Source organism: Anoplopoma fimbria, chromosome 23, assembly GCF_027596085.1.
Source record: "Anoplopoma fimbria isolate UVic2021 breed Golden Eagle Sablefish chromosome 23, Afim_UVic_2022, whole genome shotgun sequence".
NCBI classification, from domain to species: domain Eukaryota; kingdom Metazoa; phylum Chordata; class Actinopteri; order Perciformes; family Anoplopomatidae; genus Anoplopoma; species Anoplopoma fimbria.
The window spans coordinates 11,497,860-11,511,298 of record NC_072471.1 but is presented as its reverse complement, the minus strand read 5'-3'; the positions used below and the strand labels follow the sequence as shown (position 1 = coordinate 11,511,298).

The window sequence follows — 13,439 nt, the reverse complement described above, 5'->3', positions numbered from 1 at the left end:
TAAAAAAAATGAAATAAATGTTGGTTTCAGGATTTCGAATCAGTTCTGTTGTTTCTTTGTGGTTGTGCATGCAGTGCAACATGCACATTTGTGTGTGTGCGTGTAGCTCCACCTAGTGTATAAAAATGTCATTTTCTATCTGTCAAATTACCCCACAAAGATAAAGCACCAAAAATTAATCCTTGGGGGATTAACATACATCTGGCGTTTGTGCACATGCACTGTGGCATCTTTCTTTTGTTCTCATACTAGAAGAGCTTTTTTGTAGTTTTCCATATGCTTTGTTTCCAAAAGCACAACCAATGAACAGATACAAATTTAACTACCAAGATACCGAACCAAAAATAATTTATTTGTGGCATGCTTATTCATGTGCAGTGAATAGTAATTGGCATATGAGTCAAACGAAGACTACATTTAAAAGGTCAAAGATAAATAACTCATAGGTATAATATGTTGAAGTGTATATTGTCCCAGTGCAAAGGTGGAGTATTCCTCCAATAACTTCAACCCTCTTAATCCAAATATTGAAGAAGATTAAATCATATTTCATTCACTGATACAACTAGTGTCTGGATCATTCATTAATAATAGATTGATCTGAGGGTCATTTATGATGCACAGCACATGGCGTAAAATTGGAATAAGATAAATGGTAAAGCTCTATGGACTATGAGGCTAACTATTTGTCTTTTCAAATAATGTATAATAAAGTAATCCAATAATAATCTATGCAGTGCACATTTTAAAATAAGAAAAACGGCCACTGTTTCAATAACGACTTTACTTCCGTTGTCTGGGATACGCAGTGGTGCTCCCATCACTCTCATCCTCCCTCTTTCATGGACCAATCTCCTCCGCATCCTCGCTGCCTCCCAGAGGTGTCACTCAGCCTCTTTCCTCCAATAGAAAAGTTCATCTGAACGGGACGCTGCGGCGGGTGGGTTTTGGGGGTGATGCGGTCCGGGTCCGGGTGCACCACGCGGACAGGGTACTGAAACTGTCCCATTCTGCCTCAAAGGTAAGAAGACCACAAGCGAGCGTGTGTGTGTGTGTGAACCTAAACTGGCTCTTGTGTGTAGACTGAGTGAGGATTAAACTAGGATGCGATCGGCGCTATATAGTGCTGAAATGGACCGGCTGAGGAGTACCGCAATGCAGAGCAGTGCATTACCGGTGCCGCTCAGTCGTCATTGGGGTGAAGTGATGTAAGGTGCTGCGCAGTTACTTTAAAAGGCTGCTGGTCTTTTTGGAATGAGAAAAAGGTTGTTTTAGCTACTCACTTTGCACTTTAGGAAAATAAAGTAGCGTTTCTGTGGATGCAGGTGAGGAGACGCAATGTGAAAGTGTCAAATGCTGCATGCGTCAAGGGCGACGTGCTGCTGGATGCTCCATGGCATAGTTCGTTAAAGGGCAGACTGTCCTTTATAGGTGGAGGGCAACTCCCTTACAACACTTCAATAGAATCTATTGACTCTATATCATTGAATTTCTTATCAAGTCAAATGGTCATTTTTTTGGTTAGTTAAATATTACAAATAATGATATACAGTTTATATCCACATATATCATATATATATATATAATTCAAAGTACCTTTCTTTCTCCCATGCCCTGGATTTAAACAGAAAAATGCAATATGTGAGTCCAAGTGGAATTTAGCCGACCCACTTTTTAGATGTAACAATGTATCTCCCCTCACATCTTCAACATTAGGCCATTTCTCGCCTTTATTTTCCAAATACTCAAGGTATTGTGATGCACAATTGTAATCCAGAGCCAGCACTCAAACACATCTACAGAAATCCACTTTAATCAAGCTTAAAGATTAAAACGGCCTCTTTTTGTATTCAAACATGACTTTGAATGTGATTTCGTGCAGCCCTAAAACACAAATCAACTACGGTCATTCAGGCAGTCACTAAGACACTTGGCTTTAAAACATGTGCTGACCTAAATTCTGATTTGGTCTGTCCAAAGAGGATCTGTGATGGGATTATCGCCAGGGCCATGAAAACACACTCTGATGAATTGATCAGAATTAGTGGTGGAACAGATTGCTGCAAATGTAATGTAAATGTGTCTTTGCAGATTGTGCATTAAAGTTAGATGACTTTTGAATATGTTGGACATGTGATGCAATACGATCCTTTTTTGGGATCTTGCTGCTCTTACTCCATCTGAAAGATATGCTGCTTGAAGACACAAGGCAGTGCAAATGCTGCCAGCTGCTGGGATACTGTTGTGTTATTAGTGTTGAGTCATCAAGAGAGCCCATGAGGAGTCAGTGCTGCAGTCTCTGCATGTGGATGGGCTGTAAACTGGATGTATGCCTCTGCTCTCTCTCTCTCTCTCTCTCTCTCCTCTCTATTTCCGGTGGCTGCCTGGCCCTTTTTCCTCTCTGCATTGTGCCGTCTTATTCTCCTTCTCACTCCCAGAATGACTCAGCAATGAACTGTGAGACTGCCTAGCTGCTAGTTTACTGTATATGATAATTCAGATGTTGGCTACTGTAGATGGTCACAATATTTACCCTAACAACTTACCTAAAAAACACATTCGTACTTTCCTCAAAATCATATCGCAATATGACATTTATTTTCCCGAATTTTAGATGTACAAATCTAAACATTTCTAACTGCAGATTGCTGTTTTCCTGATTTCCTCTTGATGTGCTGTCCCTGAACACATCCTCTTGGCCTGTGACGTTATAGGAAAATTATTCTGAGATGAAGCCAGAGCTCTAAGCTCACTGTAGGGAAGGTTTAGTTCCAATGTCTGTGATGTATTTTGGGGTAAGCATAATCCTCCAGCCAGTGCATGTATTTTTGTCCTAAATTGAAAAAATTGACAAGCCTGCATTTACATTATAAACTATCTTAAATTATGCGATTTACATTAGGCGTCTAGCTAATGCAACTTTCTCTGTACTAAAACAGATACTTTCAATGCTGAACTCATACACCAGTACAGTCTTTTTTCATAATTTAAAATCTATTGATCTGACTGTGTAGAGTTCATTGGAGTCATTTTTATGTAACATGACATGAGGCCATGGTTTGCTGCCTTGTCAAAAATAGCATTTGCCAATGTATTTTGTAATGCCTTCGACAAAGAAAGTATATTTAATAAGCATCAGTCCCATCATGGTCCAACACCCAATCCATTTAATAAAGTCCGTTCTGTGCCGAAACTGACTTGGCCTGTTTGATCAGTGATTCCCGAATTGAAACGCCTACTGTATTTGATAACCAAGCGTTCTTTCTCCCTCACTGGGAGCTTTACGGGTGTGCACAGTACAAGGATTAACCCTCCCCCACTTCATCCAATCCTGGTCATCTTCATCAATCCTGCTTTATATCCCCATGATCCTCCTCCAATCTTTTCTCTCTTAATATCTCTCTCTCCCAGTATGTCCTGACTGACTGTGAGAGTCTGGTAAACTGCAGTTACTCACAGCAGTGCTGCTATTTCATCCTGCGGAAGTGATGTGTAAGCATGTGTGACGACGCAGCAGAAACTGTCTGGGTGCTGCAGAGCCACCTTGTGTTAGTTCTTAGACGGCCCTAGTGTTACAGTGTGTGTCAGCACACACACACACACACACACACACACACACACACACACACACACACACACACACACACACACACACACACACACACACACACACACACACACACACACACACACAGTACAGACCAGTGTGTCTCTGCAGGTGCATGTCCTTGTGGATATGCAAGCACTCCGCATGGCTATTTGCAGTGTCTTGCTGAGTCATTCACATCCTGAATTATTTATATGCACAGGAGGATTCCAGCTAGTTCATGCACAGTCATCAGTCTGGTTTTATATCTTGAGGGTCACATGCGTGTTTTAATAATACACAAAGAGCTGAGATTGATTGTTGTTATAAATAAAATAACAGTGATTCTGTTTTTGACAGCCTCTTTCGTTTTTGTCTCTTATTCAGCCAACTCCAGTTCATGTCCTGCCCATCAACATCTTGTTTGTGTCCCTCTGGCCATCCGCCTATCTCACGTGGCTGCAATAAGTCAATTTGTTGACAGTCATGGCTTTTACTGCTTTACTGCTCCTGGCCCTCTCCTCCTCAGTCCCCCTCACAGGTAAGAGGCACAGTGATGCCTGAAAAAATACCCTTTACCCCCTTAAATGAAGTCAAGTGTAAACCCTGCACACATTAGCTGACATCACCCTGTTTTCTACCTTGCAGCGGCGGTGCTATTTAACGAGCCTAGAATTTTTGGAGGTGAGTTCCTCGTAAATAGTCATCCAAAAGAGACGGGACAAATGCAGGGCATGCTGAACATACTTCATACATTCTATGAGTGATGTTAAATGAGTACGTCAGATAATTGTTATGTAAAATTTGTCAGATGACGCTACTGGATATGGCCCCATCTTTGAGGAGGAGCCGGTGGATGTTGTCTACACTGAAGACTCACCAGATGGGAGAATCTCCATGAACTGCAGGGCACGAGCAAACCCCCCTGCTACATACAGGTAACTCACACAATAGAAGATTTATATACAGTATATACATACTGTAAAAAAGACATTGTTTATATCAGAAGTAGTGTATGTCATGTGGAAGGACTTGATGTGGGTTTACATCACTTGAATCACTGCTAGGTGGCGCCGTGATAACTGGGAAATTAAGCTGATGGAGCAGCCAGACGAGCACTATAGCCTTGTGGGGGGGAACCTGGTTATCAACAACCCCAGACAGAAGAAACACTCTGGGACGTACATCTGCGTGGCCAGGAACATCTATGGCACCGTCATCAGCAAGGAGGCCAGGGTCAAGTTTGGATGTGAGCATGTGAACCCTGCTGATGCAGCAGGGCAGTAGTACTCGTCTGATCTAGTTCACCTTCCCTGGTCCAGCTTTTGAAAAATTACTTTTTCTTGGTGTCCCAGAAGACACAAGGATGTCAGAGATTTTGTCATCATTTATAAATCCCATTTTTTTCATTTTTTTCTCCTTATCCCTCATCATAAAGTTGTGGAGGAGTTTCCCCAAGAGGATAGAGACCCAGTGTATGTCAAAGAAGGACAGGGGGCCGTTCTGCTGTGTGCCCCTCCAAAAGCATGGCCGCGTACGTACATTTCTATCTGTATGCATTAGAAAAGACAGTCTTGTGAAGATAACAATGATAACTTGCTCCTCTGTCTTTTCCTCTTCAGAGGAGGTGACCTATCGCTGGATCTTCAACGAGTTCCCAGTTTTCCTGTACACAGATCGCCGCCGGTTTGTCTCCCAGAGGACGGGGAACCTGTACATCTCCAAAGTGGAAGCTCAGGATGCAGGAAACTACTCCTGCTTCGTTTCCAGCCCTGTCACTGGGAAGAGTGTCTTCTCCAAGTTCATCCCCCTCATCCCCTTACCACCTGATGATGGTTAGCAGACAATAGCTGTGAAAAAAATATAAACCCCTTCTTAACATATGTTAAAAAAAGACAATTACAGAAAAAGACATGCACGCTATCTTGTCACTTTCTGATCTGGGACATTGATCATTTTGGATATAATTTACTTTCTCTGCTTCAGGTGAGGAGAGAAAATACCCAGCAGACATCAGGGTGAAGTTCCCAGATACTACTGCCATGCTGGCTTCTAATATTACATTAGAGTGCTTTGCTCTGGGAAAGTACGTTTTCAATTTTGTGTTCTCTCAGTGTTCTGAATTAATTAAGTACGCGAGCTAAATGCTTTCACAAAAGGCACTGGTTCAGTCTCTTTGTGTGTCTTTTCAGCCCTATCCCTCATATTGTTTGGAGGAAGACGGACGCCACAGACCTCCCGCCAAATCATGAGATCAGTGAATCAGGAGCTGTGCTTCATCTGTACAACGTACAGTACGAAGATGTGGGGGCATATGATTGTGAAGCCATCAACACCAAAGGAAAGGACTGGCACAAGGCCTGGCTGTATGTGGAGTGTAAGTGATGCCATTGGAGTGACCTTTACCAACAGCGTGTAGACTGTGTGTGAAGACAGAGTTGAATCCACCAGTGGTGTTCTTTGGTGAGGCATACATCGAAATATCTTGTAGCATTTAATCATTTCAGGGTTTGTTTTGTTTGCTCAGCTGCTCCAGAGTGGGCAGAAACCATCAACAACACTCAGATCGATATCGGCTCAGAGCACACCATGCGCTGTGTGGCATCAGGGAAGCCCTTCCCTTTCATCCGCTGGTACAAAGATGGATATATGGTAAAAAAAACAAACAAACATTTAATCACCCATCGCTAAAGAAATTGAGAAGGGCATGGTATCAACTCATGATTTGGGTTGTGTTTGTTTTTCCAGTATGGGAAGGGGGAATTGAAGTTTTCCAGTCTCACTTTTGATGACTCAGGAATGTACCAGTGTATCGCTGAGAACTTCTGGGGCATCAAATACGCCAACGCTGAGCTGCGAGTCATTGGTGAGTCTTTTCAAGGAACAATGCTCTCATTGACATATTGAATATTACAAAGCACAATTGTGTTTTAAACGATGTCAAAGACTCATTAGTTGTTAAAACAAAAAATGTAAAGTGATGCACAATGATATTAATCCCGTCTTTCTAGTAGTTATCACAATGGGACAGCAATAACTATCACAAATTCACACTTTTATAATCACCCTTCAGCCTGTGCTCCTACATTTGAGTTTAACCCCGTGAGGAAGCAGCTTCTTGGGGCTAAAGATGCCCGTGTGGTGATCGAGTGTAAACCCCGAGCTGCTCCGAGACCAAAGTTCACCTGGACAAAGGGCAAAGAGCTCCTCTTCAACAATTCGCGGTCAGTCATCATTAGCATTAAACAGTGCATTAGAAGGCCCTCCCTTACAGAGTGCATCACCCATGCACTCGCAAGCAGATTAACTTAATGTGTTCACTTTTAGCATTTCCATCATGTTTGATGGGAGTCTTGAGATCCTCAACGCCACCAACAACGATGAGGGTGTGTACAACTGCGTCGCTGAGAATGACAGAGGAAAGGCCAACAGCTCAGGCTATCTCACCATCACAGGTCTGTGAACTTGTGCATATTTTACATGTGTACATATTGAAACAAAGTAAACGTTAACAGGGAATGTCCTTTCCTTAGAGGCTACCAGCATCACAGAACCACCTGAAGACACCGAGGTAATGGTTGGTGATGAGATCATTCTGAGGTGCGCTGCTTCATACGACCCCATGCTGGACATCGCATTCATCTGGTCCATAGACTTCAGGGTCATCGACTTTGACTCCGAGTGGCAACACTACGAACGTGTTATGGTAGGGTGATGTTTCATCCTAGTCTCCTTTAACATCCTACACTCACAATTGATCACTTGACACCTTACTGGTATTGTCAGCTAATGGCAGATATATAGTTCCTGTCTCCAGCCCTCACTCTTTCCCTTCCTCTTTAATCTCATTGTTTTCACTTCCTGTTGTTCAGAGTGAAGATGGCAGCGGGGATCTGAGAATAAAGAATGTCCAGATCTGGCACGAGGGTCGCTACACCTGCGTGGCTCAGACAGTGGTGGACAGCGATACTGCATACGCTGACCTCAAGGTTGTAGGTCAGTCCCAGCATGTTCTGCCTCAAGAACATGGATGCAGATCTTATTTTTGATTTTGAAATACATTTTAGTTGTTTGGTGGATATTCTTATCCTGAGCAACAGTAGAACAGAGACTAAGCAGAGCTTACCATCAACATATATACGTTCTCTCCATGTGACTCTCCTCCCTGATCCAGGTGTTCCTGGGCCTCCTGGTGTGATCCGGGTGGAAGAGATTGAGGCCAAGTCGGTGAAGCTGTTGTGGACGAAAGGAGCGGAGCACAACAGCCCCATTCTCTCCTACACCATTCAGACCAGACACTTCTGGGCCCTGAATGAAGATGACTGGAAAGACGCCACCACCTGTGAGTACTGATCACTGCCAGTAGGGGGCCTACTTGCTCCGACTCCAGCACTCTGAGCTCATGCAATCTGATTGCTTTAAATGTACTTGCATCTGAACAAGAGAGAGCAAATGCAGCATGATGAAGTTTGACAAGCCACTCATGTCTCCTTTAGCTCCAACCTTTCTTGATGGCAATATGGAGAGGGCAGATGTGACAGATCTGTACCCCTGGATGGAGTATCAGTTCAGGATCATTGCCACCAATGAGCACGGCTCCGGAGAGGCCAGCATCCCCTCCCTCAAGATCAAAACCTGGGATGCTGGTGAGGAGAGAATACTAATACCTGACACATTTAGTCAGAACAGGTGTGGGGTCAAACAAAACCTCATTAACCTTTTTATCTACTCAGCTCCAGAGATTTCTCCCACTGATGTGGCGGGTTATGGAGGTAGAAATGGTGAGATCATCATCACATGGACTGTAAGTAAGCCCTCAGTTCATGTGACTTGAATAACAAAAAGTACTTCCTCTCGTATACTAACTAGGAGGTTTCTCCTTTCACTCCTGACCCCTTAGCCTGTGGAGCCTTGGTATTTCTCCGGCAAAAAGTTTGGCTACATTGTGGCATTCAAGCCTCATGATGCTTATGAATGGTGGGACGAGACCATTTCAGACCCCGAGACCAGGCGGTACGTTCACAGGGAATCCTACTTCATTCCCACTGAGGAAGATTTCCAGGTCAGAGAGTTTCAGGTGAAGATCCAGTCGTTTAATGTGAAAGGAAAGGGACCGCACAGCCTCACCAAGGTCATCTACTACCCAAGAGATGGTGAGGACTTTGTTTTGGGTTTTTGTTTGGTTTCAGTTTATGGTTCTTAAATTCCCTTAGCAAATAAAGTGGTGACACTTAACTTAGAGGAGTTGACGAACATATTTTCTTTTCTCATCCATTTGTCCGACTTCAGTACCCGTAGAGTCTCCAACAGATGTCTATGCTAGGCCGGTGTCCTCCACTGAAGCTCTGGTCTGGTGGTTGCCTGTGGTCGACACTGGTACAGGCCTCCAGCAATACATTGAGGGATACCAGGTAAAGAGCTTTTACTGTATAAAGTTCCATGCACTAACTGGAGATTTTGGTCAACAATAATCAACAATACAATATCAATAATACAATTTCTTAAGGTTAACTCAAAGACTTGTTTGGATGCTCCAAACTACTGAAAAGGGTTAAATGAGTGAGCAGAGAATGGTCCCATTATTTTTGCCCTCACTATGCACGTATGCAAGCTAAACACACTAATGCATTTGACCTTTGACGTCTTAAGCATCTGCACTGTGACGTATTCCCCAATGAAACAGAATATCTGAATGGGGTACAGTTATTTGAGGGATTTAATCAAATCCTTTCCAGGACTGTGGCACCACCCACACCTCCCTCGTCACTAAAAGTTACAGGTTGATTTATGGATGGATGTCATTATATTATTGCTTGAATTTGGTTGGTGCTAGCTTATGTAAGCACACGTCATATTTTGTTTTTAAGAAAATAAAGGATTTTCTTCAGTTTTTTTTGTTGTTGCATATATTGTTAAATAGGTGAACAATATGACCAGGGATGTGATCTGAAAAGGGTTAACCTTGACTTTGAGAAGTATCATACTGTACAGGTTTTCATTAAAAAAGTTTTTTTAACAACAATCTTGCAACCAAATTCACAATGTATGTTGGCCTTCATGTCAATCTAAGACATCTAGCAACGTAACAAAAACATTGATTATTGCTGTTAAATTTCTCTCTTTACGTAGTAATAACAAAAAATCTTGTTGTTTCTTGCTAACCAGGTGAAATACTGGAGAAAGTACGATGATCCGGAGCCGGGAGCAAACCGTATATTTGTTTCAGCCACAAAAAACCAGACTAGATTGGAGAACATGCTGCCAGACTCTCACTACCTCATTGAGGTCCGTGCTTTCAATGGAGCCGGCCTCGGACCCCCTGGTGAACACTGTGAGATGTTCACCAAGAGACCACGTAAGACTGATTATTAACAATCTATGGACATTAAACACCTACAATAAGAGTCATTGTATAGATGTGGTCTTGATAAATCATTTGTTTTTATTAACAGCACCACCAGATCCTCCCCGGATGTGGCGCTATGTTACCTGGACAGGACAGTGGTTGTATGTGTGGTGGGATCATATCCAGTATGACTGGTTTGGCAATATTTCCTTCCCACTGTACTACAAGGTGGGTGTGGAAAGCTTTGCAAAGCTGCTATCTATTAAGCCAAATTATCTGTTTGTTTTTTGTATTAGCTCTAAGACTAATTTCCAGGTCTGCTTGGAAGATATGTTGAAAATCTCCCCTGCTTTTGTCTTCAAGGTCATGTTCAGAAAGACTGGCTACATCTATGGGAAAGTCTACATCACTGGCTGGCACTTCATGGACTTCCCCATGCCTCAGTTTGGAGACTATGAGCTGATGGTACGCGGCCGTTATGAAGGAGGGGATGGCCCAGTCAGGAAGATTAGCATTAAGGGTGAGGCTAAAATATAAACATATAGATATGCTTTGTCCTCTTGGCCCATTTGTCTAATAGTGTTTTCTGTTTCCTCAGGTAAAGCATCAATGATCACGCCGACTCTAAGCCTGGCGTCTTTGCTGCTGCTGGGGCTATGCATTGTGGGATTGGAAATTTAAGTGCTGCCACAAGTGACATGTATATAATAGACTGTGGGAAGTCAATTTGTGGATAGAAGAGATCGAGTCTTCACCTCCATACACTCTTAGCACTGAAAGTCATTGGTCAAGATCCTACATCATGCATCTGTTGTGGTGCGACACGACACAGGAAGTTGTTTCTCACAGAAAACCATTGGCTCTTGGCTGCAACACTTTTTACGGACAAACTTCATCATGACATGAACAACACAGCAGTGCTGTTGAACTGCGCAGGACTCCTGCATAGGTCAAATCTGTATGTCTACGTCTATGTAGTGTTGAATCAAGATTTTCACCTCAAAGTCAAAACCAAAACAGCCAGGACAGATGCTTGTTGTTGGATGATGACTAGGTTCTCCACACACTGTGTTCAGAATAAAACAGTTATATCAATACTACAATATGTGCTGTTCCTCTTCTTTAATTTAACTTCCTTTATGTTTTAATCACTGTTTCCTGCTTGGATTTAAGTGAACTGGACAAACAGTAGCTTACCATGGTAGAATTTAACTGAAATGTTATTTACAACAAGCACTATAAGTCTCTAGGTTGGTCGAGCAATTAATAATATGTAAAGAACTGTATGATAATCCCTGTATTTGGTTCAGAATGAGCAGATAAGTATGCGTGACTGTGTGGTTTTATAACCATATATCACTTATCAATTTTATTTCTTGGGGCAAATACAGTGTATCACATATTTTAAACAACCTTAATCTTTACAATCATGTTTACACTTTTTTTCAACTTTCTACATTAATTTTCTTTTTGTTTTTTCATGGTGCTGTGTGACAAGTATAGAGGATGCTTGTCCAATGTTAATTTTAATCATCCTCACCAGAATCATGTGCATAGACTATTGAAGTATGAGTTCAAACTGCACCAATGAAAGCCATATCACTTTAATGACAACTTACCTTTGAGAACAATGACGTTTTCTGATAGTTAAAATGTGATTTTTGAATTAACCATGAGGCTGGGGTTGGACAGAAATTGCTATGTATCACATTAATGTATGCCAATTATCTTTATGTCAGGCTACAAGACCATTAAACAGAGTACAAAAATCTATATCGTCTTATTGGTTTCAGTCCATTTTTGATCAGACATTAACTGATGTTCCTATCAACACAGTGGGCTTGTCCATCTCTGATCTATCAAGAAAAACTATCAAACCTTTATTTTTGTATGAAAATAATGAATCCACCTTTACTGCTATTTCTCCAAAGCAGAATTTAGAGGTTAGGAAGTTCTACTTTCCTAACCTAATTTTTCTTTTATTCTCCGCATGACTTTTTGAGCTGGCTCAAATCCAGCAAATCTGATGTGTGAATTCAATCAGCAGATGGCAGTATATCCACATGCCGTTAACCAATGTTTCCAGTATAATTCGGTCTAATCACATATCCAATATAGTGTTTATATATTTCCAATCTGAAGTGTAACATACTCATTTTGTCATCTATAGTTTCCTTACAATAAAGGTTTGCAGTACTGCAAAAATCGGCTTATTAAGATTTTTTTTTTCTTTATGAATGGGTATACTTTGTTTCACTACAATATTATTTATAACCAGGATTTTTCCACACTGAAGTTACCCTGCTATTGCTCGTTAGCTATAAAATGTGGACAGCATATACATCATTTTCTGTGATGGTGTTTCAGAGAAGAGAGAAAAGGGCTTTTTATATTTGTGTGCTTTTGTTTGTGCTTTAAAGGGAGCTTGCGTGCATACTGTACAGTAGTCCCTATGTGCCAGGCTATCTCTCTCCTGTTCCACCTCCATTACCAGCAACTCCCCCATTTTACCTCCTTCCCTTCAAACAAATAACTAGACACAGAAGAATCCCTGTGTGAGGCTGAAATCAATGTTGCCATCATTTACAAACAATCACAGCAGATGCAGAGATTTGAGTCCTCCTTGGCAGGGGAGTGAGTCTTCCTCCAGTCAGCAGTGCTTTTTGTATCACAGGAAATGTTTTGTTTTTCTTTATTTTTTCCCGAAATGTTGCATCTTAGAAACATCCACAGTGTGTTTGTTTTGCCACTGTGACTCTGTCAGATTTATGGTGAAAGGGAACTCCTTACCAGGCTTTTGCTTAATCAAATATCAAGCATAGGACAAAAGAGCACCTCTCCTGTGTGAGGTTCCACTGAGCAAGGCACAAAACCCAAGGTTACTTGCGATAGTGGTTACAGAAACGCCAGTATCACAGAGGACTGAGTGCATCCAAGACATGTACTGGTGATAATATGTTGCTTTATCAGGTTGGATTTATTCATGGTGGGTCTGACTGTTAGTGTGCTAAGATATGTGCAGGAAGGACTTCACTCCCTCGGGCCATTACTGTAAATAAGAAAGGTGATCGGGTCGACTCACTTGATCAAGGATGCGTATGCAAACTAAACTCTGGCATCTGCTGTGCTATCAAAATAAAATGCATCAGCACAGTGACACTTTGCTCATACAATGGGATGCAGCACACTGTGCAGACTTGCGAACACTACATCTCAGAGCTGGACAGGAGCGGCAAATGACATCTTAGGCCACTGTTCTTATAGTTTTGACACACTTATACTTTACTTGAGTATTTCCATTTATGCTACTTTTTAAATGGCATTTATCTACTACACTACATTTATTTGACAGTTACAGCTTCTAGCACATTTTTAAAAACAAAATGTATGACGTGGTTATGAAATGTTTTTTAATATAATAAACTGTCCAACATGTAAACAGTTATAGTTAGTACAACAGTTAGTATTATATCCAATGAGCTGTGCTTCAACATTAAATTGCTGCTT

General features: G+C 41.7%; 1 protein-coding gene across 1 annotated transcript; it reads left to right on the top strand.

Annotated features, from left to right (window-relative positions):
• Positions 1 to 3,978: 3,978 nt before the first annotated feature.
• On the top strand, positions 3,979 to 11,691 carry cntn1b (contactin 1b). The gene is made up of 23 exons (XM_054624393.1): positions 3,979 to 4,127; positions 4,235 to 4,270; positions 4,398 to 4,524; positions 4,654 to 4,835; positions 5,025 to 5,120; positions 5,209 to 5,421; positions 5,573 to 5,672; positions 5,779 to 5,963; positions 6,114 to 6,238; positions 6,335 to 6,452; positions 6,660 to 6,810; positions 6,914 to 7,041; positions 7,120 to 7,292; positions 7,459 to 7,582; positions 7,761 to 7,928; positions 8,083 to 8,232; positions 8,320 to 8,390; positions 8,487 to 8,739; positions 8,876 to 8,997; positions 9,752 to 9,941; positions 10,039 to 10,160; positions 10,296 to 10,452; positions 10,531 to 11,691. Exons 1-23 carry the CDS (start codon positions 4,073 to 4,075, stop codon positions 10,611 to 10,613), a joined length of 3,129 nt encoding a protein of 1,042 aa, XP_054480368.1. The 5' UTR covers positions 3,979 to 4,072; the 3' UTR covers positions 10,614 to 11,691.
• The last annotated feature ends 1,748 nt before the right edge of the window (positions 11,692 to 13,439 follow it).